This window comes from Tamandua tetradactyla, chromosome 23 (assembly GCF_023851605.1).
Source record: "Tamandua tetradactyla isolate mTamTet1 chromosome 23, mTamTet1.pri, whole genome shotgun sequence".
In the NCBI taxonomy this organism is placed as follows: domain Eukaryota; kingdom Metazoa; phylum Chordata; class Mammalia; order Pilosa; family Myrmecophagidae; genus Tamandua; species Tamandua tetradactyla.
Genome location: NC_135349.1, coordinates 4,177,539 through 4,199,770, shown reverse-complemented (window position 1 = coordinate 4,199,770; position 22,232 = coordinate 4,177,539). Strand labels below are relative to the sequence as shown.

Below are 22,232 nucleotides of genomic sequence, written 5' to 3'. Positions count from 1 at the left end.
ACTACAGACCCCGAGCTCTCGCCCCATGCAAAGGGCGGGCCCAGCACCTCGTCTCAGTGGTCAGCCTGTGTTAGAGTGGGCATCCTCCTCGCCTTCCCTGCGACCGGGGGCCAGGGGCTGTGCTTCCAACCCGCTGCCTCCTTGCCCACCCTGCAGACCCCTCTGCGCCCACGGACGAGCACCCTTGGGCCCCCTCCAGCTGCAGCTCCAGCCCTGAGGACTTCTGCTGCGTTTTTGCGGTGGAGCTGGAGAGAGGCCCCTCCGGGCTGGGCCTCGGCCTCATCGACGGCATGGTGAGCCCGGGGGAGGGGCCGCCCGTGGGCAGGGAACCCACGGCTGCCCGGGAGCCTGAGGCCCTGCTTCTGTTCGCAGCACACACCCCTGGGCACCCCCGGCCTGTACGTGCAGACCTTGCTTCCCGGCAGCCCCGCAGCCTGCGATGGGCGCCTGTCCCTGGGGGACCGCATCCTGGAGGTGGACGGCACCAGCCTGATGGGGCTCAGCTACCGCAGGTGCCCACCCTGCCATCCTTGGGGGACTCGGGGCCCCTTCTCCACCCCAGGTTCTCAGGGACAAGTCGCCCGTGGCCCTGCCCCCGAGCCTCACGGCCCCCTCCCCCCATCTTCCAGGGCGGTGGAGCTGATCCGGCACGGGGGCAAGAGGATGCGGTTTCTCGTCGCCAAGTCTGACGTGGAGACGGCCCAGAAAATCTGCCTCCGCGCCCCTCCCTCCTAGGCTGCCATCCGGTTAATGTCCTCTGAGCCTTTTTATTCATAAGGCAGGTAACACAAAGTTGTATTGTTTGTTTACAAAGCTTTTATGTTTAAAGATCCTAGCAGCGAGTCTCGAGTCAATAAAGTACGTTCCGTGGCCTGGGAGTGGTGCCGGCCGGGCCCTCAGCAGTCCCGGCAGCCAGGGTCTGGGAGGAAGACAAGCCCCTGAGGACGTGGGGGGTCCCCACCGGCCGCTCGCCCCAGGCGCCAGCCTCCTTCTCCACCAGGCGGCTTGCTGTGTGCAGGGCCAGGGGCAGGGCTGTAGGGGCGTCCCGATGGTAGCGGGGGCAGGCGAGCTCCCTGCCCGGCGACAGCGCGAACTGGGCCACACTGGGCATCTTGAGCAGGTTCAGCAGCTCCGTGGCTCGGGCGTGCACGGGGCCTGCGTCCGGGCTCTGGGCCCGCAGCTTTGAGAGCAGGAGAGAGACCCTGGGCCGAGGAACCAAGGGGCCGGGCGGTCAGGCCGGGGCGGCTCCGCTGCACCCCAGGCTGGCCCACCCCACACCCACCTCCCACCTGGGGATCAGGTCTTGGCTGCGAGAGGCCAGCTTGGTGAGCGTGGTCATCAGCACGGCGGCGACGCGGGGTGGACAGCGGGAGAGGGCGGCGGAGGGCCGGGCCTGCGTGAGCTCGAACAGCAGAGCCTCCAGGGCCTCGAAGAACCTGTTGATTTGCTCCACGGTGCAGCGCCTGTTGCAGGACCCTGACAGGTACTCGCCGATGGCCCACACCTGGCAGGGGACAGTAGGTCAGCGCCACATGCGCCCTCCAAGGAGAGGGGCGTGGAGAAGAGGCACCACTCACCACACTCGTGAACATGCTTTCCTTGCTGCAGACACTACCCGCGCTGCCCACGAAGGCCAGGAGCTCTCGGGCCAGGTCCACCACCAGGCCTGGGCGCAGCCGGCACAGAGCCAGGAGCTGGGAGCCCATCACCCTGCCCGGGGTGAGGGTGGGGTGCTGAGTGCCCGGGTACTGTACCCCTCACTTCCTCCCCTGGCCAAGGGGGTGCCTTTTGCTGCCCCACGAGGGAGAGGGTGGTCTGGAAGCGTTACCCAAAAGGGGAAGTGGGAGCCCAGAGCCTGGCCTGGGGGAAAAGAATGGGGCCACATGGGATCTGGGCTTTGGCACGCTGGACGTAAGGGGCCAGTGAGATACCCTGAGGGATCCCGTACCTGTGCACCTGGACCTCGTACCCTGGGACCGGGAAGAGTGAGTCGCTTCTCTCCAGCAGCAGCAGCACCAGCCGGTCAGCCAGAGCCCCCTCCGCAAACTGGGGAACACAGGTGAGAAGCAGGCCCTGCACACCCACACCCCTGGGTCCACATCCCTTGATTCAAAGGACTGGGGAGAGGACAGGCTGCGGGCAGAGGCGTCCAGCAGGCAGGCTCTGTGCACAGAGGGAGCCTGCTCTGTGCAGTGGCTGCGTTCCACCATGGGCAGCTCCACGGGCAGCGCGGCGCTTCCCCTCCCCCAACAGGGGGCCTTACCTGGGCCACCACAGCAAAGAACCCCTGCAGCAGGATGGGGACGGCCTGGGCACACTGGGCTACCCGGGCACAGCTGGCCATGGGCTGCAGCAGCTGGTGGAGTGGAGCCAACCTGGGGATACACAGCTCCTGAGCAGACCGTTGTGGCCAAGCCCAGGACTGAGTCTCCGAGTAGAAGGGACAGTGTGCTCTGTCTTCAACCCCAAGCAGAAACCCAGCTCTCAGCACCACCCACTCTGGGGAGAGGGCACCTGGGGCTCAGAGACACTGGTGGGCAGCAGAGCCTGGACTGGGGTCCCTAAGATCATGGAGGGGGACAGGCTAGTGCGGCCTGTGGCTGGAAGCTGGTTCTCTGGACCTCTCTCCCAGTGCCTGGCGTGTGCTAAGTCTCAGTTTCCCTACCTATAAAGTGGAGTAGTGGCTGCCCCTTCCTCACAGGGGCGCCATGTAATTAAAGGAGCTGTTACTAGAAGTTCTGGCCGGAGCAAGTAAGCAAGAAAGAGAAAGAAAAGCAACCACATCCCTGTTTGCAGGTGACACGATCTCATAAATAGAAAATCCCCCAAAATCCACAGCAAAGCTCCTAGAGCCAATAAACCAATTGAGTGACGTGGTGGGTAGAAGATCAACACGCAACCATCAGTGGTGTTCGCTGCACTAGCAAAGAGCGGCCTGAAAAGTATTCCAGTTACAATAGTGACTGACAGAATCACATACCTATGAATACATTTAACCAAAGACATAAAGGACTTGTACATGGAAGACATAAAACATTGCTAAAAGAAATCCAGTGAGACCTAAATAAATGGAAGGACACCGGTGTTGGCTCATGGGCTGGAAGCTAAACATTAGGGAGGTGTCAAAAATGTACAGACTCAGCGCAAACTCGATCAGAATTTCAACAGCCTTCTTTACAGAAATGGAAACACAAATCTCAAATTCATATGGAGGGGTAGGGAGACCCAACTAACCAAAGCCATCTTGAAAAGAGAATGAAGTTGGAGGACTCAGGTCTTGATTTTAAAACATTAAAGCTACGGTAATCAAAATGGCATGGTACTGGCACGAGACACAGACCAATGGAACAGAACCACAGGCTCAGAGAGAAATATATCGATGGTCAACTGATTCTCAGCAGGGGTGCCAAGGCCACTCAATGGGGAAAAAACAGTGCTGAGAAAACTGGGTATCCACATGCAGAAGAATGAAAGTGGACTACTGTCCCATCAGACAAAAACCAACGTGAACTGAACCAGAGACCTAAGTGGAAGAGCTATAACAATAAAACTTTTAGGAGAAAACAGGGGAACATCTTCCAGATATTGTATTAGGCAAAAGAGTCTTAGACGTTATATCAAATGCATGAACAGAAAAGAAAAAAGATAAGCAGATTGGACTTCAAAAGTCCAATTGTTCATCTGAAGAGATTATCAAGGGTAAAAAAGTAACCCACAGATTTGGAAACCATATGCCTGATAAGGGTTTAATATCCAGAAAAGAAAAGCAACCTCATTTAAAAATTTAATCTCCAAGGAGTTACCCAATTTAAAAATGGGCAAGGGTGGAGGGTGGCACAAAGGTAGTTCAGTGGTAGAATTCTTGCCTGCCATGCAGGAGAGCCGGGTTTGATTCCCAGTCCACGCACTTCCCCCCCCAAAAACAAAAATTCAACAAATGGTGCTGCAATAACGGGATCAAATGGAAAAATGATGAAATGTGACCTCACCATACAGCATAGAAAGAAAAGGGGGGTGGGGGAGGCAAAAGACCTAAATAGACATTTCTTCAAAGAAGGGAGGCAAATGGTTAAAAAGCACATGAGAATATGCTCACCACTGGTTGTGCCGGTCTGAAGCTATTACATCCCCCAGAAAAGCCACGTCCTTAAATCCTCTTTGAATACTACTGGGTGGGATCTTTCTTATTGTTTCCATGGAGATGTGACCCACCCAACTGTGGGTGGTAACTTTTGATTAGATGGTTCCCATGGAGCTGTGTCTCCACCCATTCAAGGTGGGGTTGCTCACCGGAGCCCTTTAAGTGGGAAGCATTTTGGAAAAAGCTTTAGAGCTGCCTGAACTGACAGAGCCCACAGAAAGGACAGAGCCCCGGGGAAGCCGCTGCAGAGAAAGCCAGCAGCCACCACCACTGCTGTCCAGCTGAGAGTGAAACCCTGAGTGTCATCAGCCTTGAACCAAGGTTATTGTTCTCTGAATACCTTAATTTGGATGTTTTTTAGCCTTGCCTTAATTTTGACATTTTCACAGTCTCAGAACTATAAATTTACAACTTAACAAATGCCCCTGTATAAAAGCCATCCAGTTCTGGTATACTGCATTCAGCAGCTCGCCAGTGAAAACACTGGTCATCAGGAAGAGGCAGATGAAACCCAGTGAGATGCCATGCCCACTAGAATTCTGGCTCTCACAAAGAAGGAAAAAAACCCAGAAAATATCGTTGCAAGAGCGAGAGAGGATGTGGGGAAGGAGGCACACGCTTCACCGCGGGTGGGGACAGAAGATGGCGCGGCTGCTGTGGAGGACGGCTTGGTGGTGCCTCAGACGGCTAAGTGTAGGACCGCCACGTGACCCAGGCGCATCCTCAGCAGGGGCGGGAACGGGCGCGCACAGGTACCTGTGGTGCAGAGTGCACGGTGGCTTTACTCCCCAGAGCCAAAAGGTGGACGCCACCACGCTGTCCACTGACAGATAAAGTCTGGCTCGTCCACAGAATGGAATTCTTCAGCCAGAAAACAGACTGATGCTGCGCCCCACACCGTGACACCGAGGGACCCTGGAGTCATACGCAGTGACGAAAACCAAACACAAAAGGGCAGATGTTGCCTGGTCTCACAGATATGAAAGAATTAAAATATGCACCTCAGTCGAGCCAGAAACGAGAACACAGGCTACCGCGGGTGGGGAGTGGGGAGTGTTGGGGCGATGAAAAAGTTCTGGTAATGGGTGGCGGTGAGGGCAGCAGGACGCCGAGTAATCACCACCTGTGAACTGCACCCGCGATGGCTGTGAGACGGGCGAGCTTACGGGTGTAGATGTCATTAGAACAAAGATGTTGACACCAGAACTGCACGATGGGAACGGGGCCCTAACGTGTGCTGCGGGCTGCGGTTAGTAGTGTGGCGTCAGCGGTGACAGCCACGGCGCTGCTCGGAGCTGGCAGCGGGGACCACGGGGGAATGGGGGCGCTGCCTGCGGCCGGCTTTGTCTGCAGGCCTGCAGCTGCCCCAGCAAGAAGAGAGCAGGAAGGAGCAGCACAGAGGGCCCAGCCCCTGGGGCAGTGGCCCGGCTCACCGAGTCCCCAGGCGGCCCCCACCTCTTCGTGGTGCCCCCAGCTCTGGCACGGAGCAGGTACTGGAAGAGCCCCTGGAACTGGGGGTCACGGAAGCCCTCCAGACAGCTGGTGCTCCTGAGGGAGGCGTCCCAGAGAGGCCTTTCTGCCGCCCCCTGCGAAGACCTGAGAGTGAGATAGACACGGCTCGGGTGGGGTGACGGCACAGGCCAGCCGGGGTCTGATTTGGCCCTGCTGTCACAGCCACCCGTGTGGGTGGGGAGAAGCATGAGTACAGGGCACTGAGCTGCCACCAGGATCCCACAGGAGAGGTGGCACAAGGAGGGCTGCGGTCAGGGATGCCAAGAGGGCCCAGGGGCGGCCCCGGGCTCACCTGAGCTGCAGGTCCAAGGCCGCGGTCAGGCATGGCAGGTCCAGCAGTGCCTGCAGCAGCTCCTCGGCAGTGCTGGCGTCCACCAGGGCCGGGAGCAGCGCCACGAAGTCGGCCGTGAGGGGCGGGCTGTGCCAGGCCAGGAGCTGCAGGCAGGGAACGGGGCTCAGACAGGTGGCGGCAGCCCCGGGGCTTCCCTGGCCCTAAGACCACGGTGGGTGACGGGCCAGTAGGACCGAGGCTGCCCCCTGCACTCCTCACACCTTGTTGTAACCTATAAGGCTGGAAAGACTCCCCAGGGAGGTATTTCCTTCTGATAGTTTTTAGGCTTTTGCCTCCATGTTTGTGCCAACAGCTAAACTAAGCCCGTCAGCAGCTGCCATTCTCCCACCTGTCAGGGCCCTGGGCTGGGGGAGCACAGTGAGTCACAGCCCTGGGGCACTCAAGGTGGCCAGCGCTGGCTGCATGGCCACCAGAGAACCCTCCCGTGTGGGTGCTAATGTGGTGAGGATGGGGAGACCCCAGGGGCTTCATAGGGGGCTCCCCATTAGGGCAGCACTGCTGCAGAGAATGCGTGGACACTGTGGGCCGCCCTGGGTGGAGCGAGCAACGTGCCTTCAGGAGGCTGGGGAAGCTCTGTGCGAGAATGCTGGGGCTTCTGCTGAAGAGGTGAAGGTTGTCCCTGCAGAACTGGACGACCTCGAAGGCCAGCATAGGGTTGTGGAAGAGCTCAGCTGGGGCCCAGGTGAACAGGTGCTGGCACACGGCGTCCGAGTCCACGGCGGCCACCTCGCCTGAAAGGCCCGGCCCCCAGCCCCTCAGCATGCAGCTCGCCTCCAGCGCTTCTCCAGCCCCAGTCGGGCCCCCCGCCCCACCCCACTGAGGCTCCTGGCAAGGGTCACAGTGAAATATGCTGAGGACACTGAAGGCTCTGAGAAGTCCTGCGTGTATTAAATCTGCCTCTTCTCCGTCTTTGGTCACCAGTGTCTCTGAGCGAGCCAAACTATTCCAAATACACTTTAGTAAAGTGCCAGATCCTTGACTTCTGGCAGGCTGGCTAGGGGCACAGTAAACAGTTCTGGCACTGACAGAAAGTTGATGTCATCTCATTTTGTTAGATAAATCCATTTTAAAAATCACTCTCCCCTAGCCCCGACGTTCCCTAAGAGAATTAACGGCCTGAAGGAGAAGGAAGCGGAGCCCATGAACCCGCTTAGTTTACGGCGAGGCCAGAGCGTCAGCCTCGGGCCCTGGGGAGCTGGGCCTGGCAGGCGGGGGGCCTGGGCAGCCCCCAGCGCGGTGGGAGCTCACTGTGGCCAAGGAAGAAGTGCGCGAGGGGCAGCAGTGTGCGGGCGTGGGCCGGGTCCCCGCGCAGCCGCTCGTGCAGGGCCTTGAGGCTGGACAGGGTGCGGTAGAGAAAGGCAGGGTCCTGCCTGCACAGCTGGTCCAGGACGAGCACGGCCTCCACCAGGCACTGTGGGGACACCGCGCCCCGCTCAGGATGGGCTGTGCCCGCCCCCGCATGCCCCCATGCCCCCCCCGGCACTCACGGCCTTCTGCAGGTTCGAGTCCCTTGTCCCCGCATGCCCCCGCCCCCCATGCCCCCCCGCATGCCCCCCCCGGCACTCACGGCCTTCTGCAGGTTCGAGTCCCCTGTCCCCGCATGCCCCCGCCCCTGCATGCCCCCGCCCCCCCCATGTCCCCCCCCGGCACTCACGGCCTTCTGCAGGTTCGAGTCCCCTGTCCCTGCATGCCCCCCCCCGGCACTCACGGCCTTCTGCAGGTTCGAGTCCCCTGTCCCCGCATGCCCCCCCCCCGGCACTCACGGCCTTCTGCAGGTTCAAGTCCCCCGCCCCTGCATGCCCCCCCCCGGCACTCACGGCCTTCTGCAGGTTCGAGTCCCCTGTCCCCGCATGCCCCCGCATGCCCCAGGCACCCCCGCCCCCCCCCCCCCCGGCACTCACGGCCTTCTGCAGGTTCGAGTCCCCTGTCCCCGCATGCCCCCGCCCCCGCATGCCCCAGGCACCCCCGCCCCCCCCCCCGGCACTCACGGCCTTCTGCAGGTTCGAGTCCCCTGTCCGCAGTGCGCCTGGGGGAGGGGCAGGGGCAGGGCTTCTAGGCTTCGCTCACAGCAGGCTGGGTCCCGTCACCCAGTTTCCTGGGGAGGATGTTGACAGAGGCGCCCACCCAGGGTGGACAGAAGGGGTGATGAGGGGTGAAGGGGAGGTGGTTCTGAGGAGCCCCAAGGGGCTCCAGTGTCACCCCAGATGTCCCCGAAACAAAGAGCCGCGCCAGGAGATCTGGCCTCCTGGCGACACCACCATCTGAGCGGCCCCGAGCTGGCAGGGATGGGGGCCTGGGGCCCTGAGTGCCCCCCCCGTGGGAGGAGGCCACCCCACAGGCCCACGAGGGACCTTCCCCAACGCGATGGCACTCACGCCGGTTGCTCTGCTCGATGAGACGCTGGCAGTACTCAAAGGCCCTCTCCCGGAGCCGCTCCTGTGGGGACAGCAGGCGGCTGGTGGTGGGGGCAGCGGACAGCACGGGCGTGGTGGAGCTCTCCGGCTCTGACCGCGTGTCTGGAGGAAAGGACCTGCTCAGTGGGCGCACCCACGCGGGGTGATGCCGAGACCCAGGACCTGTCCTCTGCATTGCTGGGCCACTCACTCTGCGCAGCCGCCCCCATCCCCAAGAAGGCCGCGCAGCACTGGACTGCCAGTCAGCCGGGTTTTCCATGAACCTCGAGAGGCGACGGGCCCTGGGAATTCTCCAAGTGACCCTGTCCATCTCTGCTAGTAAATCCGGCTGCTCTACACCCTTGTCACAGTCAGTGGAAAGCGTCCAGGGCCAGAGAGGTGCCTTCCGATGGGACCGCGGCTCCAGCGAGGAGGGGGCTTCCCTGGGCAGACGTGCTCAGGCTCTGCTGCCAGGCTTCCCCAGCCTCTCCTGCCTGTCTTCAGCACCCTTCCAGCCCTGGTCTGGCCCTGGCCATCCCGTGTCCCCAGTGTCCACCCTCCAGCCCTGGTCAGGCCGTGACATCCAGCCCAGCACCTGCCACCTGGCCCTGGTGTGCCCCATCTGTTCCCTTGGTCTTGCCTCTTCCTGACACCCTCCATCTAGCCTGTGTCCCCCACCTGTCCTCCTGTCCATCCCACTTGACCCAGCATCCCTGTCTGGTGCTATCCAAGATATCTTGCCCTGGTGACCCCTGTCCATCCCAAAGACCCCTGCCTGGTCCTGCCATCTAGCCCCTGGGTACCCTGCCCGGCACCTGAGTCAGGGGCGTCGAGGCGTGTGGGGTGGCCGAGCATCAGCCAGGCCCGCAGCATGGAGAAGGCCTGGACGTGGAGCCGCTGGTCCTCGGTGCAGCGTGGGGCTGTGGAGAGCACCGTGAAGAAGTCTGTGGCCACGGCTCCGTCCACCTCGGTGATGGGGCCGGACTGTGGGGACAAGAGGGTCAGGCGCTCAGGGCCCTGGGCAGATAGGCCCTTGAGACATGGCGGGGAACCTAGCGGGAGCACAGGAGCTGAGCCGCCGCTGCTCTCCGCTGTGCCCTCGGTGCCCGCGTGCCGCTGCCCGCCCTGTGCTCAGCTACCCGTGCCGGGTCCTGTAGTGTTGGCACGTCCACGTCCAGGGGCTCTGGGCCCGGTGCCAACAGCGCCTCCCCTTCCCCCACCCCGAGGCTGGCCAGGGCGCGAGCCGGGTCACCTGCGGCGGGGACTCTGGGCCTTACCTGCCTGGCTCTGGGCGTGGAGAAGAAGCCTCCCGAGGAGGGCACGGCCCCTTGCAGGGCACTGGCGTGGCGGAGCCAGTCTGCCAGCCTTCCGCTCAGCAGCGCGGCTTGGTCTGCGCGGGGCGAGGCCGTGTGAGGTGCAGGTGGGGCCCACGGCCGCAAGGCCGCTCCGGACAGGGCTCTTGGGGTCCCCAGGCCGAGTCCGGGTGCTGTGGGCCGACTTGGGGCACTGGGGGTCTGGCGCGGGGGGCTGGGGGGCTGCCTGGGGAAGTTCCCAGGTGTGCGGCTGCAACCCGCCCCGCGTGGATCCCGCCCCGTGTGGCGGGCCGTGGAGAAGGGGCACAGTGAAGCCAGCCCTCCCAGCTGCCCGGCCTCGCGTACCTTCGTGGAGGGCACCCGGGGCGAGGCGAATGACCTTCGACACGACGGGGAGCAGGTGCCGGAGCCGGGGCCCCTCGGGCTGCCGCCCGCCCAGCAACCCCAGCACGCGCTGGCCCACACCGCGGACCGTGTCCTGGCAGCCCTGCAAGTCCACATGGGCAGGCGCTGAGGGACCTCCAGGCCCGAGACCAGGCGGGCCCCCCCTCTTCCCCCCGCCCTGCAACAGCTGCTCCCCGGGTCCCCGTCTGCGGGAGTCTCTGAGGGGGACGCAGGCTTGCTCGCGCACACGCCCTGGCCATGCGGGGAGCAACGAGGGCCCAGCAGGCCAGCGAGAGCCCCTGGGCTCCCGGGGAGGGCAGAGGTGCCAGCACCCGGGTGGGAATGGGCCAAGGCTCCGGCCAGCCTGCAACCACCGGACCAGGAGGCCTGCACCACGGCCAGTGCCTGCACTCAGCTCCGGGGCCAGACCCCCATACGGGCAGGCTCACGCTCGGCCAGCACACATGTAATGTCACACGTGGTACACGCTCACAGCACACACATACTTGCTCACTCATACATGCTCATGTAGTACACACTTAGGCGCTCACCTGCAACACATCTACGTGCTCACACTCACGCAGTACACACGCACAGGTGCTCTCCCATGCAGTACATGAAGGTGCTCACATGCAGCAGTCATGCTCAGGCTCACATTAATACACACAAACATACTCACAGTAGACATACATGCACCACCATGCAGTACAGACATGTTCTCACACAGCACACGTGTTCACACATGCAGCGCATGTATGTGCTCACACAAGCAGTATACATGTACCCGCTGACACACCATGTAAATGTAAGTGTTCACACACAATACAAAGTGCTCATACATCAGTATAGGTGTGCTCACACATGCAGTACACACATACATGCTCACTCACATGCTCATGCATGCAGTACACACACACACATGCATGCTCAAATGCCTGCATGCAAACACAAGGACATACTGCCATGCTGCACCTGGGTGCATACATGTACATTCACACTTGAAGTCACTCCCCCCCCACTCTCACACCCACAGTCTCCTGCACACATGCTTTCACATGCACACACCCTTGTTGCACACCCATGTGTGCCTCAGCAGCCTGTGTGTCATGCTGCCAGGCACCCAGGAGGCAGAGCTGCCTGGCCCACTGCACTTGAGGCTTGTTTTGAGTATGAGCTTAGATGGAGCAGATACGATGGAATCCTGAAGGAGAATAAATGAGACAGAGGTGGTGTGCAGGACTCCACAATGCCTCATGCTTGAAAACTCTACTGGCAGCACAGGGAGACTCAGCTCAGGAGGCTGTGCATCCACCAAGTGGCCATGTGCCATCTCCAACCAAGTCAAAGACCTCGGGAGCCTGAGACCAGAGCAGGGTGGCTTGAGCCGGTGAGCCCGACATGGGAAGGGGACATGCATATGTGAGGCCACTGAGGCCAGGCAAACACCTGCCCATCCTGGATGTGAACCAGCAGCCACCACGGGGGCTGAGACTCCAGGCCTCACCTCTGGCCATGCCCACCGCCGCCTGGACAGTGGTCCTGAAATACTGCTGTTCACTAGAAGAAGCAAGTACACCGTGGAAGCAAAGGCTGACACCAGGTGAGGACAGTGTGTCATCCCCACTGCGGGGCAGTGGCCATTTGGGCCCCAGGAGGGTCTGAGTGTCCACCAGGACAGGGGCCTCAGGGGATGGTGACATGCCAGGCAGGCTGATGCCATCTCAAGGCAAGCGGCCCCTAGTAGGCCGCCTGTGGAGGCTCGTTCCTGCGAAGACCGAGACTGAGGGGGGAGCACCCAGCACAGGCCCTGCCTTTTATAGAGCAGAGAAGGGCAAGCTGCTTTTACAGAGGTTTTCAGCTGGATGCCAAAGGACAGAGTCAGGAAAGCTGCTTTTCACAGTCCCCAAGGAGTCCACAGGTCTAGACGCACGAGATCTACAACCGCTGACGTCAGGGAGACCCAGGGCAGACCCTACCAGCTTGGGGCTCCCGCCTTGGAGCTGACCAGTGTGCCCAGTTGTCAACATGGGAGGTGACAAGGCAGGGCCAGGCAGCTGGGAGGCTCCAGCTCAGTCCAGACCGTGGGGACGAGTCCGCCGCCAGTCTCGACAGTAAATCGCCAGGGAAACAGAAGAGCACCTTATTCTTAAGAGAGGCACAGTGAGGGAGGGGCAGGTACTGAACTGTCTGCAATTGGTTCCTAAACAGTAAGGGAGTTGGGGGACGGGAAACAGATGGCGCGAGGCGCCCTGAGCTGGTGATGGGAATCGGAAGCTCTCTGTCATGAGGTTCTTTTACCTCTGTGTTCTCGCACCCACCGAAAGCACTAGCATGCCAAAGGTGGGCCTCGAGAGACCAGAAAGGGCTCCGTCCCTACTTAGAGTTGGTACTGGGCAAGCAGGGTTCCCCTTGGCGGGGAGCGGGGATCCCAGGGCCCAGGTGGGTGCGCGGGTGACCGCACAGCGCCACGAGAGCTGCCCGGGGGCCGCAGGGACCTGGCGAGGCAGCGAATTTGCCAACGGTGCCCGCGGACGACGGGACCGAGAGCACACTGGCAGGGGTGCGCTCCCTCCCCTAGCCCTGTGCGTCTAGGGAACCCCGCTGAGTGGTGGCCCGTGTGGCCCAGCCGGCCTCGCACAGGCTCGACAGAGATTTCTCTGGAGTGGGGGGATGGGGGCTCCCCGAGGACGGGATCCCAGGGCTGGGTTCCCCAGGTGCCTGGCATGCTGGCACACACAAGCTGTGCCAGAGCCAGGGGGGAGGAAAGGGAACCCTGATGGGGAGGAGACCAAGCTGCTGGGCAGCGCTGGGAGGTCTGGCTCTCCGGAGCGCCCTGGACAGGAGTGAGCTGGCCGGCCTGGAGGGGGCCCCAGGGTACCTGGGCCAGGAGCACAGACGCCACCAGGCTCAGCAGCCAGGCATCCTGGATGGAGTCGCAGGACAGGCTCAGGCTGTTGGAGGGCGAGTGCTCCCTCAGGAGGCCGGCACAGAGGACCTGGAACTGCTCAGGACACGTGGGCAGGCAGAGAGTGGCCTGCAGCAGGCCCACGCACGTCTTGTCCAGCCTGTGGGGACAGGGCCAGGTCAGATAGCTGCACTTGCTGCCCATGTGGAAGCTCCTGGCAGCCCGTGGACCTCCTGGCCGCCCTCCCCCATGCCAGAGCAGCTGGCGGACCCCTGCGTCCGGGGGACAGGGCATGTATCCCAGGAACCCTCTGGCACCAGCTTAGGGGGACATAAGACTGGAATGCCAATGGCTGCTTGCACCAGCACTGGCGGGGTATGGCCACGGCCCTCCCTCCCAGGCTCCACGCTGCCTGTCCCAGAACCGCCTGCGATGCCACACGCGTCCCTGCGCTCACTGCCTGGGGTACTTGGTGGCCGAGACGATGAGGAAGAGCCTCTGCAGGGAGTCGACCAACTCCGCCCCCAGGTCCTCCTGCAGCAGTCTGCTGACCCGGGAACAGAACTTCGCCAGCTCCTCGTCCTGGATCTCCCTGTGCAAGAGACACCGCAGGCAGCTGGCACACCTCGAGGGGCCCAAGGCCACCGTGCCCAGCTGCACGGGCCCGGGAGGGGGCAGACTCAAAGCCAGGCCATCCATGTGCCTCTCCCTGACGTCGCTGCCCTGCTGGCCTCCTGCCCCTCCTTCAGATTTTCTTATGCCACGGACAGAAGAACTAAAACAAGTCGTTCTAGGAGTACCGTTCAAAAGAAATGGGCATTTGACTTCTGGGGAGACGGCGGAATAGGCCGGGCCAAGCGCATACCTGCACTGTGGAACAAGAGGACAGAAAATGACCAGGACAGCGGCTTCCGGGTACGAGTGACCAGAGAGGGACTTGTACACCTTACGGAGAGGACGGGGTGACAGTGCCCAGCTCCCAACCCCTCAGCTCCTAAGCCAGGGGCTCCGGGGGACCCGTGAGCACTTTGTCCATTCGCAGGGACCTTCTTTCCTGCGCAGGGCCCACCCTCACCGGAGCAGGCCGCTGTGGCCTCCCTCCCTCAGGAGGAGGGGGACCGCGGGCTGGGCTGGGCTGACGGCTGGTGGGCGAGAGGCTCCCTGGGTCTGGCTGCCTATGTCCCCTCTCGAGGCTGCGGGCTGGCTGCGGGCAGCGGGGCTGGAACTCTCAGGCCCACGGCTGAGGTCACTGCCACGGGAGCCTGCGGTTCCCAGACCCCTGGTGCGCGAGCGGATGCTCCGTCGAGGTGCACACCGCCCACCCTCCGGCCGGGGTCGCGGCTCTGCGCGCGGGGACCAGCGGGTCTGGCGGCCCCACCCCGGTCCCGGTCCCGGTCCCGCGCAGCCGGCTGCCGCGGCCGGGGAGGGCGGGCAGGGGGCCCGGGGCGCGGAAAGGGCGCGCCGCCTCGGGTGGAGCTCACCTCCTGCCCGAGCCCGGCCTTGGCTTGCGGGGAATTCCCGACCAAAAGCAGACGCCACCGCAAACCCCAGGCCCAAATCAGACGAGGCAGGAAAACACCTTCACGGCAAACAACCGCCTCTGGGAAGACGGGGGAGGGCGGCCCGATCCCGCCGCTGCGTGGGGCAGGGCAGGGCGGGGAACACCGGACGCGCCCGCGGGCTGCCAGGGAGTTTGCGGGGCAGAGGCGGGGGCGGGGCGGGACGAGCGGGGGTGCGGTCGGAGACCACCGACCGTCCCAGTGCTGGTGGGGGAAACCTCCCCGGACAGCCCGGGGGCCCGCAGCGCCCGTGGAGGGCCCGGCCGACCACCACGAGGGCCGCGCCCCAGGCACCGGGCAGCCCCCACCGCGCACACCGTCTTCCAGGCGCCCAGGCCGGGAGCGGCCAGCGGGAGGAGCCTCAGGCGCGCCACCAGCTGGTGAGAAGCGGTAAGTGTAGGTAGGCAGACTCCCTATCTGCCTAGGGCTTTTATTCATTTTTTTTAACGTTCCCTTTTTAAAAAACATATTTTTATTATTAGTAGTATTATTTTAATTTTACTTTAATTTTCGTCAGCGATTATTTTTTATTTCATATATCTTTTATTATTCCTTCTTTATTTAATTATAATAAAAAAATCTTTCTTCTGTAGGCACTAGTCTTAGTTCATTTGCAATAAATCTTGGGGTGTCTCCTTCTGATTTTGGGCCTATTACTGTTGAGGCATGCTTTTTGTTGTTGTTTTCATGTTTTTGTTTTATGTTATTACTATTATTCTTTCTTTTTTGGGGGGGGGGGCATGGGCTGGGAATCAAACCCATCTCCTGTGTGGTGGGCGGCTGTTCTAAACCAAAGTACCCAAGCTCCCTGGCCTGGCTTTCAGTAGTCCCTCAAGTTGAATTGTATCCTTTATATGAGATCCAGGCTTGTTTGGAAGGGAATAACTGACAAACCAAGTGCAAAAGGAAATCTTCAACATAAAACCAATAAATACAAAATTTTAGATGAGTAAAGGAATAACTTTGTTAAGATAATGAAATCCCCAGACACACTAGAAAATCACAAAGCACGTGAAGACCCAAGCAGAAATGGCCCAGCCAAATGACCACACGTCAAAACTCCAGAGGAGACAAAGAATATGGTACAACTAGTCAAGGTTATTTATAAAGAAAGAAAGTATATCAGGAAGACACTAGAAGAGCTTAAAAAAGAATCTGAAAGATTAAATGGAAAAATGGCAGATCTCACAGAAATGAAAAATACAGCAAACCAAATTAGAAATATACTAGCTACACATGACAGCAGATCTGAAGAAGCAGAAGGAGGAATAAGTGAGCTAGAAGACAGAACAATTGAACTAGAGCACACAAAAGAATAAAAGGCAAGAAAGATGGAAAGAATGGAACTGGTTCTTAAGGAAATGACAGACAACAAGAGGCACACAAATATAAGAAGCAGTGGTATCCCAAAAGGAGAAGAAGGAGTAAAGAGTGGGAAAGAGAGTTGAAGATACAACTGGGGAGAACTTCCCAACCCTTATAAAAGACATACTCTAACGAACTCTAAATGCAGTAAATCCTATTAGGCCTACTTCAAGACACATACTAGTCAAACTGCAAATGCTAAAGAGAAACAAAAAGTCCTGAAAGCAGCTCAAGAAAAGTGCTCTACTGCTTACAAAGGAAGACGCCCAGCAGTGAGCCTGGGCTGCTGGACAGGCAACATGGGAGTAAGTCAGGGGGTGGATATATTTAAGATCCTGAACAAGAAAGGCTTCCAGCGAAGAATTCTTTATCTAGCCAAGTTGTCCTTCAAAACTGAGGGATGGATTAAAATCTTCAAAGACAAAGACTAAGAGAAGAGTCAATAAGAGACCTGCCTTATAAAAAATACTAAAGGGAGTCCTGTCAGCTGAAAAAAAAAGGGGAGGGACATGAGGAGGAGGGCACAAAATTGAAGAAAATGAGTAACAGTAATTTAAAGGATAAAAAGAAGGAAAAGAATATATAGATCTGAGAAATAAAAACTAAAGGATAAGACAGTAGAGTCAAGAACTGCTTTTACAATAATTACTTTGAACATTAACGGACTAAACTCACCAATTAAAAGACTGGCAGAATGGATTAAAAAATATAGTCCATCTATATGCCACTTACAAGAGACACATCTTAGACCAAACCACAATTAGATTGAAAGGGAAAGGATGGAAATAGATCTATGCAAGCTGTAACCAAAAGAAAGCAGGAGTAGCTATATTATCAGATAAAATAGACTTTAAATGTGAAGATACCATAGGAGACAAAGAAGGGACACTATATATTATTAATAAAAGGGACAATTCACTAAGAGGAAACAACAGTCATCAATGTGTGTGCTTCCAATCAAGTAGCTCCAAAGTACATGAGGCAAACATTGGTAAAACTGAAGGGAGCTATAAACGTTTCAACAATAGTAGTGGGAGGCTTCAATATACCATTCTCCACTATAGATAGAACAACAAAAGGCTCAACAAGGAAACAGAGAAAATTTAAACAATGGGATAAATGAATTAGACCGTATATACATCACACCCTAAAACACCAGTGGACATTCCTCTCTAATGCACATGGAACGTTCACCAGGGTAGATCACATGCTGGGACACAAACTGAGCCTTTATAAATTTAGTAAGATTGAAATTATCCACAGCACTTTCTCTGACCATAATGGAATGAAGCTGAAAATCAATAATCACCAAAGCACCAGAGCTTTCACAAAATATGGAGATTAAACAACACACTCATAAATAATCAGTGGGTCAAAGAAGAACTTACTAGAGAAATCGGTAAATATCTGGAGACAAATGATAATGAGAATACAATATGTCAAAATGTATGGGATGCAGCAAAGGTAGTGCTGAGAGGGAAATTTATTGCACTAAATGCCTATATTAAAAAAACAAGAATGAGCAAAAATCGAGGGCTGAACTGCTCACCTGGAGAATTTAGAGAAGGAACAGCCAACTAACCTCAAAGCAAATAAAAGAGAAATAAGAGATTACAGCAGAAATAAATAAACTGGAGAACAATATAGTAGAAAAAAATCAACAAAACCAAAAGTTAGTTCTTTGAGAAAATTAATAAAATTGATGACCGCTCCCTAGACTAACTCTAGATAAAGAGTGAGGATGCAAATAAACGAAATCTTAAGGGAGGATCATTACCATGGGTCCTGAAGAAATTTTAAAAATCGTAAGATGATACTACGAACAACTATACACCAACAAACTAGACAACCCAGAAGAAATGGACAAATTCATAAAACCAAGCACACTACCTTGCACGACTCGAGAAGAAACAGAAGATCTCAACAAGCCAATTACAAAGAGTCAATCAATCATCAAAAATCTTCCCACAAAGAAAAGCCCAGGACCAGATGGCTTCACAGAGGAATTTTATTAAATATTCCAAAAAGGTCTAACACCAATCCTGCTCAAACTCTTCCAAAATTGAGGAAAAAGGAACACTATGTTTATGAAGCAAACATCACTCCAATACCGAAACTAGATAAAGATACTACCAGAAAGGGAAACCAAAAACCAATCTCCCTTGTGAACACAGACGCAAACATTTCTAACAAAATACTAGCAAACCGAATCCAATGACATGTTAAAAGAATTATACATCATGACCAAGTGAGGTTTATACCAGGAATGGAAGGGTGGTTCAACATAAGAAAATCAAGCAGCATTCTACAGCACATTAACAAACTGAAAGGAAAAAATCACATATCGTATCAAATGATACTGAAAAAGCATTCGACAAAATTCAGCATCCTTTCCTGAGAAAAACACTTCAAAAGGTAGGAATCAAAGGGGGAAAACTTCTCAATATCATAAAGGGCGTGCTGGTTTGAAGCTATTATGTAACCCAGAAAAGCCATTCCTTTAATCCTCATTCAATTTTGCTGGGTGGAAGCTTTTTGATTGTTTCCATGGAGATGTGACCCACCCAATTGTGGGTAGCAACCTCTGATTAGATGATTCCATGGAGATGAGTCTCCACCCATTCAAGATGGGGTTGCTTACTGGAGCCCGTTAAGTGGGAACCATTTTGGCAAAAGCTTAGAGCCAACAGAGCCCACATATCTGGAGACCTTTGGAGACGAAGACGGAAAATGCCCCTGGGGGAGCTTGATCAAACAAGCAGCTGGGAGAGAAAGCTAGGAGACTTCACCATGTGCCTTCCCAGCTGAGAGAAACCCTGAACTTCACCAGCCCTTTCTTTAGAGTTAAGGAATCTTTTTTTGGAGGCCTTAATTTGGACATTTTCATGGCCTTAGAACTGTAAACTTGCAGCTTTTTAAAAAGCCATTCCACTTCTGGTATATTGCCTTCTGGCAGTGTACAAACTAAAATAAAGGGCATATATGAAAAACCCATAGCCAGCACCATACAGCTCATGTTTCATCTCATCAGCATCTCATCTTTCAGTGAGAGACTGAAAGCATTCCCTCTAAGATCAGGAACGAGACAAGGATGTCCATTGTTACCACTGTTATTCAATACTGTACTGGAAGTCTTAGCTGGAGCAATTAGATAGGAGAAAGAAATAAAAGGCATCCAAATAGATAAGGAAGTAGTACAACTTTCATTATTTGCCGATGACATAATCATATGCTTAGAAAACACTGAGAAATCTATGACAGAGCTATATGAACTAATAAATAAATTCTGCCAAGTCACGGGATACAAATCAATGCATAAAAACCAGTAACATTTCTATACACAAGCAATGATGTGTCTGAGGAGACAATTTAAGGAAAAAATTCCATTCAGAATAGCAAACAAAAGAATCAGGTATCTAAGAATAAGCCTAACTGGGGACGTCAAAGACTTGTACACAGAAAATTACAAAACATTGCTAAAAGAAATAAAAAATGACCTAAATAGACGGAAAGACATTCCATGCTCATGAATAGGAAGGCTGAATATTGTTAAGATGTCAATTCTACCCACACTGAACTTCAATTTGTGCTTAATGCAATACCAATCAAAATCCCAACAACTTACTCTGAAGACTTCTAAAAGCTAATTATCAAATTTATTTGGGAGTGAAAGAGACCCTGAAATAGCTAAAGATATCCTAAAACGGAAGAGCAAAATGGGAGGACTATCACTTCCTGAGCTTAGAGCTTCTACAAAGCCACAGTGTTCAAAACAGCATGGTACTGGCTCAAAGACAGAAGAATCGACAATGGAATTGAATCAAGAATATGGAGGAAGACCCCCAGATCTATGGACCACCGATCCTCGATAAGGCCCCTGAAATCCACTGAACTGTGACAGAACAGTCTTTTCAATAAATGGGCACGTGAGACCTGGATATCAATAGCCAAAAAAATATGAACGAGGACCCCTACCTCACACCCTATATAAAAATCTATTAAAAATGGATTAAAGACCTAAATATAAGAACCAATACCATAAAACTTCTAGAAGAAGGGAAAATATCTTCAAGATCTAGTAATAGGAGGTAGCTTCTTAAATGTTACAACTAAAGCATAAGCAGTGAAAGAAAAAATAGATATAGGAACTCCTTAAGATCAAGAGGTTCTGTGCCTCTAAGGACGTTGTCAAAAAGGTGAAAAGACAACCAACTCAATGGGAGAAAATATTTGGAAACCACATATCGGATAAAAGCTTGATATTCTGTGTCATAAAGAAAGATTACAGCTCAACAAGATAACAACCCAATTATAAATGGGCAGAGGATATGCACAGAACTTTTCTGAAGAGCAAATACAGATGGCTAAAATGCACACGAAGAGCTGCTCATTTTCATTAGGTATAAGGGAAATGCAAATAAAGGTGACAATTAGATATCACCTCACACCTATAAGAATGGCTGCTATTAAACAAATGGAAAACTAAAAATGATGGAGAGGATGTGGAGAAATTGGAACACTTATTCACTGTTGATGGGAATGTATAATGGCACAGCTGCTGTAGAAAACAGTTTGGCGAGTCCTCAGAAAACTAAATATTGAGTCTCCCTATGACCTGCCAACACCAATCCTCGGTAAATACCCAGAAGAGCTGAACACACTGACATGAACAGACATTTGCACACCGATGTTCACAGCAGCACTATTCACAATTGCCAAATGATGGAGACAATCCAAGTGCCCATTAAAGGACTAGTGGATAAACAAAATGTGGTGTATACATACACTGGAATATTATGCAGCAGTAAAAAGAAATGAGGTCCTGAAGCATATGACAACTTGGATGAACCTTGAAGATATAAAGCTGAGTGAATAAATTGGACACAAAAGGACAGATACTGTATGATTTTGCTATTACGACTCTTGTAGAGGTAATCTCAGAGGTTACACTGTAGAACATAGCAGGCCTAGAGGTCACAAAAGGTAGAGATGGGGAAAGACTACCCAAAGAGCTGAACCTAGGTGCAAGGGAACGGAGAGAAGTGATGGTGACTGATTAGCGGGCTTATAAGTAGCGTTGCCATAGTGAAGGTGAATATGATTGAAAGGGGATGGACAGTGCCAAGTATCCCACTGATTAAATCTACAATTATAAATAAGTTCTCACATGAACTATTTCAAAGGTTCGATAGTGGACAAAGAGTCAATAGTAGAGGGATGTAGGGGGACTAAAAACACATGCTATGGTCAAGAGTTAACAGGAAGACATCAACAGGATCACAGCATGCCAGGAGCAAATAACTACGGGGAGGGTCACGTGATAACGGGTAGTTTTGATTTGATATTTGGTGATGTTGTGTTTGCCAGTTCTTTGTCGTTTTGGACCAGTGAAAACTGTCTAAAACTGAGAATGCTGATTGTACAACCAAGTGAGGGCACTGTGAGACATGGTTTGTTCATTTTGGACATTATCCATGATGCCAACAGATGGAGGGAGACGAAGGGTACAATGACTGAGGAGCAGAACGCCCAAGGTGATACATTTAAATGCTGGAATATGGTGCAGCTACAAAAAGGAAGGACACTGGAGACACACAACAAACTGAATAAACCTTGAGAGCAATGTGTTGTGCAAAATAAGCCAGAAATAAAAGAACAGATATGCTAAGGTCTTTCAGAAAATATACTTCTAAGGAAATGGCAGCCGAGGCTGTGAGCCCTTACAGCAGCCACATTCGGTCTGAAATTGCAAATGTATTTCTAGATCCTGAGACACTGAGCTGTATGTGTATTAGCCGGTATTTCCCTGGGACCTGGAGTAGCTGTTACCCTAAGACCCGGAGTGGAGCGCGGCAACCCTGAAAGCCAGCACAGCCACATATGACAACAGTTATAGTAACTGAATTAGAGTTAAAAACAAAGACAATCTGGCTGGGTCTAAGGTAAATCAGTACTTACAAACACTAAGACATATACTCTAGACCTTCACCTATACGAGACTAAAGGCAGAGAGGTTTACTATGTCTAGAACCTAAATTTTCTGTAACACACAATCTAAATCAGCCAGTCTGGAGAGCTCATTTAAACAACCCAAACCACTGCAGTCCAGAACAGGAACAAAATCTTGTAATTCTGTAGAGCTTAATGTAATGCCTGGATACATCTCAGACTCTATCTATTCATTGCCTTCTCCCTACCAGGAACACGACACTCAGGGGTGAAAGTCTCCCTGACAACATGGGGAGTGACTCCCAGGGATGAGTCTGGCCCTGGCACCATGGGATTGACAATGCCTTGTGGACCAAAAG

The 22,232-nt window shown here is 54.6% G+C and overlaps 2 protein-coding genes across 4 annotated transcripts in view; one reads left to right on the top strand and one right to left on the bottom strand.

The window, feature by feature from the left end:
* RADIL (Rap associating with DIL domain) overlaps positions 1–828 on the top strand; it is an 80,605-nt gene extending 79,777 nt beyond the window's left edge. For all 3 annotated transcript variants that reach the window (XM_077140501.1, XM_077140500.1, XM_077140502.1), the window contains exons 13-15: positions 157–293; positions 373–512; positions 630–828. In XM_077140501.1, the coding sequence (XP_076996616.1) occupies positions 157–293; positions 373–512; positions 630–735 (383 nt within the window). In that variant the 3' untranslated portion in view covers positions 736–828. The remainder of the gene's footprint in view (positions 1–156; positions 294–372; positions 513–629) is intronic.
* Positions 774–22,232, bottom strand: part of AP5Z1 (adaptor related protein complex 5 subunit zeta 1) — a 29,586-nt gene continuing 8,127 nt past the window's right edge. Inside the window, exons 2-17 of the mRNA XM_077140503.1 lie at positions 13,458–13,592; positions 12,974–13,160; positions 10,057–10,198; positions 9,676–9,788; positions 9,214–9,382; positions 8,381–8,521; positions 7,994–8,031; positions 7,254–7,416; positions 6,558–6,736; positions 5,946–6,088; positions 5,597–5,737; positions 2,264–2,375; positions 1,949–2,046; positions 1,578–1,710; positions 1,290–1,504; positions 774–1,202 (exon numbers count right to left, since the gene is read on the bottom strand). Coding sequence (XP_076996618.1) covers positions 851–1,202; positions 1,290–1,504; positions 1,578–1,710; positions 1,949–2,046; positions 2,264–2,375; positions 5,597–5,737; positions 5,946–6,088; positions 6,558–6,736; positions 7,254–7,416; positions 7,994–8,031; positions 8,381–8,521; positions 9,214–9,382; positions 9,676–9,788; positions 10,057–10,198; positions 12,974–13,160; positions 13,458–13,592 — 2,461 coding nt within the window. The 3' untranslated portion in view covers positions 774–850. The remainder of the gene's footprint in view (positions 1,203–1,289; positions 1,505–1,577; positions 1,711–1,948; positions 2,047–2,263; positions 2,376–5,596; positions 5,738–5,945; positions 6,089–6,557; positions 6,737–7,253; positions 7,417–7,993; positions 8,032–8,380; positions 8,522–9,213; positions 9,383–9,675; positions 9,789–10,056; positions 10,199–12,973; positions 13,161–13,457; positions 13,593–22,232) is intronic.